This window comes from Fonticula alba, assembly GCF_000388065.1.
Source record: "Fonticula alba strain ATCC 38817 unplaced genomic scaffold supercont2.3, whole genome shotgun sequence".
Taxonomy (NCBI): Eukaryota; order Rotosphaerida; family Fonticulaceae; genus Fonticula; species Fonticula alba.
In genome coordinates this window covers 250,747-253,353 of record NW_009242973.1, presented here as the reverse complement: position 1 = coordinate 253,353, position 2,607 = coordinate 250,747, and the positions used below count along the sequence as shown (strand labels likewise).

At 69.7% G+C, this 2,607-nt stretch overlaps 1 protein-coding gene across 1 annotated transcript; it reads left to right on the top strand.

Annotated features, from left to right (window-relative positions):
- The first annotated feature begins 743 nt into the window (after positions 1-743).
- On the top strand, positions 744-1,997 carry H696_01870 (hypothetical protein). Its single transcript, XM_009495771.1, has 3 exons — positions 744-920; positions 1,034-1,144; positions 1,235-1,997. Exons 1-3 carry the CDS (start codon positions 812-814, stop codon positions 1,774-1,776), a joined length of 762 nt encoding a protein of 253 aa, XP_009494046.1. The 5' UTR covers positions 744-811; the 3' UTR covers positions 1,777-1,997.
- Positions 1,998-2,607: the final 610 nt, after the last annotated feature.

Sequence of the window (2,607 nt, the reverse complement as noted above, 5' to 3'; positions counted from 1 at the left end):
GGGGGGGGGGGCGGGGAGGCGGCGCCGGTCGAGTCCGGCGCGGGCAGCGGGCCGCGGCGCGGGCATTCTCCGCGGCATTTGGATCCGACCGTTTGTTCTGCACCACCCGATCGGCGCCGGGCCTAGCCTCTACGCCTGGTTGCCGAACTGCCGACGCTGCGGTGTGGCGCCCTGCTCCCTTGCGCCTTCGCGGGGGGGCGGGGGGGGAGGGCGGCTGGTGGCCAGTCCGTCGGCAGCCCTCCCCGCCCCGGGCCGGCCGCGGTGACGAATACACATTTCCCGGGCCCGGGGGCAATCGACGAGGAGACGACCGGCCGCGGAAGCGTGCCCCGCTCGGGGACGGTGCTCGCCCCTGTGTGGCCGCCCGCAGGTCCGGCGCCCTTGGGCAGGGGCCCGCTCCTCGGGGGGCAAGGGGCCGTTGCTCGGCGGGCGCGGCCAGGGCATATGCCTGCTCCTGTTGCGTGTATGCGTGTGTGTGTGTGTGTGTGTGTGTGTGTGTGTGTGGTCCGCCGATTGGGACTCCGGGCTGCGATGTGTATGTGTGTGAGTGCATGTGCGGGTGCGGGTGCGCGTGCGCCGCGGGCGAGGCGGAGACACACGGGCGGAAGGGAGGGGCCAAACGGCGGAGCTGGGGCGCCCGGCCGCCAGGCTCTCCCTCAGCCCGCTCCGCTCTTAAGTGCAGCCCGCGCGCCTGGGCCTTGTCCCGCGGCCCGGGCCAGACACATCCGCCCCTCTTGTCCCCCCCCCCCCCCCTCCCCACACACATCTTTCGCCCCCTCCCCGCGTCGTTCCCTCCCCCTTCGCCGTCGCCATGATCCTGCTGTTCGACGAGCCCCTCGTCCACAGCTACTACAACGTGGCCTTCCGGTCTGCGTGGCTGGGCGCCGTGGCCGGTGCCGGCCTGGTGTGGTTCTTTGTTGGTGCGTCCGCCGCCTCGCCCTGCCCGGCGACATGCGCACGCCCTGTGGCCGGCCCGATGAGCGCTGACTTTTGCTCGTCCCCCCCCCCCCCCCGTCTCTCCCCGCTCGAGCAGGCCCCTGCATCAATGTATTCGGTATCTACATCGGCGCGGTGGCCTTCTTCCATCTGATGGAGTACCTGATGACGGCCCCCTTCAAGTCCGGCAAGGACCTGAACATGGACAGTGCGCGCCCTGCCTCCCTCTCGCCCCCTCCCGCGCCCCCCTCTGACATGCTGTGCCCCCCCCAACCCCAATGCCCGCCCGGTGCGCCAGCCTTCCTGCTCAACCAGACGGTCGCCTACCAGATGGCCTTCGCCTTCTCGGTGTTCGAGTTCCTGGCCGAGTGCTTCCTCTTCCCGGACTTCAAGCTCCGCGCCGGGTGGATGGTCCCGGTCCGGGCCGTCGGCCTGGTGCTGGTGGTGGCCGGGCAGTTCTTCCGCTCGCGGGCCATGTGGGAGGCCGGCCGGTCTTTCAATCACTTTGTCCAGTCCGAGCGCCGGTCCGATCACACCCTGGTCACCAAGGGCCTGTATGCCATCATCCGGCACCCGAGCTACTTCGGCTTCTACTGGTTCAGCATCGGCACGCAGCTGCTCCTGGGGAACCCCATCGGCCTGGTGGCGTACCTGGTGGCCCTGCAGGCCTTCTTCGCCAGCCGCATCGTCGACGAGGAGTTCCACCTGTGCCGCATGTTCCCCGGTCAGTATGAGGCCTACATGGCCCGGGTGCACCGGTGGATGCCGCTGATCATGCCGCCGGCGCGCAAGACCATGCCGGCGGCCGGCGCCGAGAAGGACCCCACCAAGGCCCAGTAGTATGGCCGCGCTGTGGGGCCCCTCTCCCCTTGCCTGGGTTTCCTGCTTTCTCTCTCTCTCTCTTGCCTCCCCGGTCCCCTGCTTGTTCGCTCTTTTCCTGGCCGCGGCCCGAGTTCCCCCTTCCGCGTGTCCAGGAGAAGGGTCTCAAGGGGAGGGGAGCACACGCGAGAGCCCCTCCTCACAAGACAAATACATACAAGCACCCAGTGCGCACATATGCCCCCCCCCCCCTTGGGTGTGGTGCTTTCTGTGTCCGTCCGGTCGGGTGCACACGCGCGGGCGGGGGGAAGGGCGGAGGGGCGAGGAGAGGGGGCAAGGCAGGCACGACCCGGGGCAGGCATGGCCTGAGTCAAGCACGACCCGACGCAGGCACGGCCTGAGCCAGGCACGACCCGACGCAGGCCGGAAGAGGGAGGACAGTGAGACGGGCTTACGGCCTGGGGGCAGCACATGGCGTCCGCCCGCCGTCTCCGGGCCGGGGCGAGGCCCAGCCGGCCAGGGCAGCCGGCAGCCCGCCGCCAGAGGGAGAGCTGCTCGTGCAGGGTCGCGCCCGGGTGGGCACAGGGCGGCCACCACCCCGCGCGCCGGCAAGTCCTGCCCGGGGCGCGGTGCTTCCCGGGCGCCGCCAGATCGTGGCGATCTGGCTCCCCCGGGGGGGGGCGGGATGTGCGGGCCTCCGTGCACCAAGGTGCGCCGGACGCCGTGGCGAAAAAAATGCCACCGCGCGGGAGGGTGCAAAAAAAATTGTTGTGCTTTCTTTTATAGCGTGTCATCCTTGCGCAGGTGGCCATGCTAATCTTCTCTGTATTGTTCCAATTTTTAGATATGTCC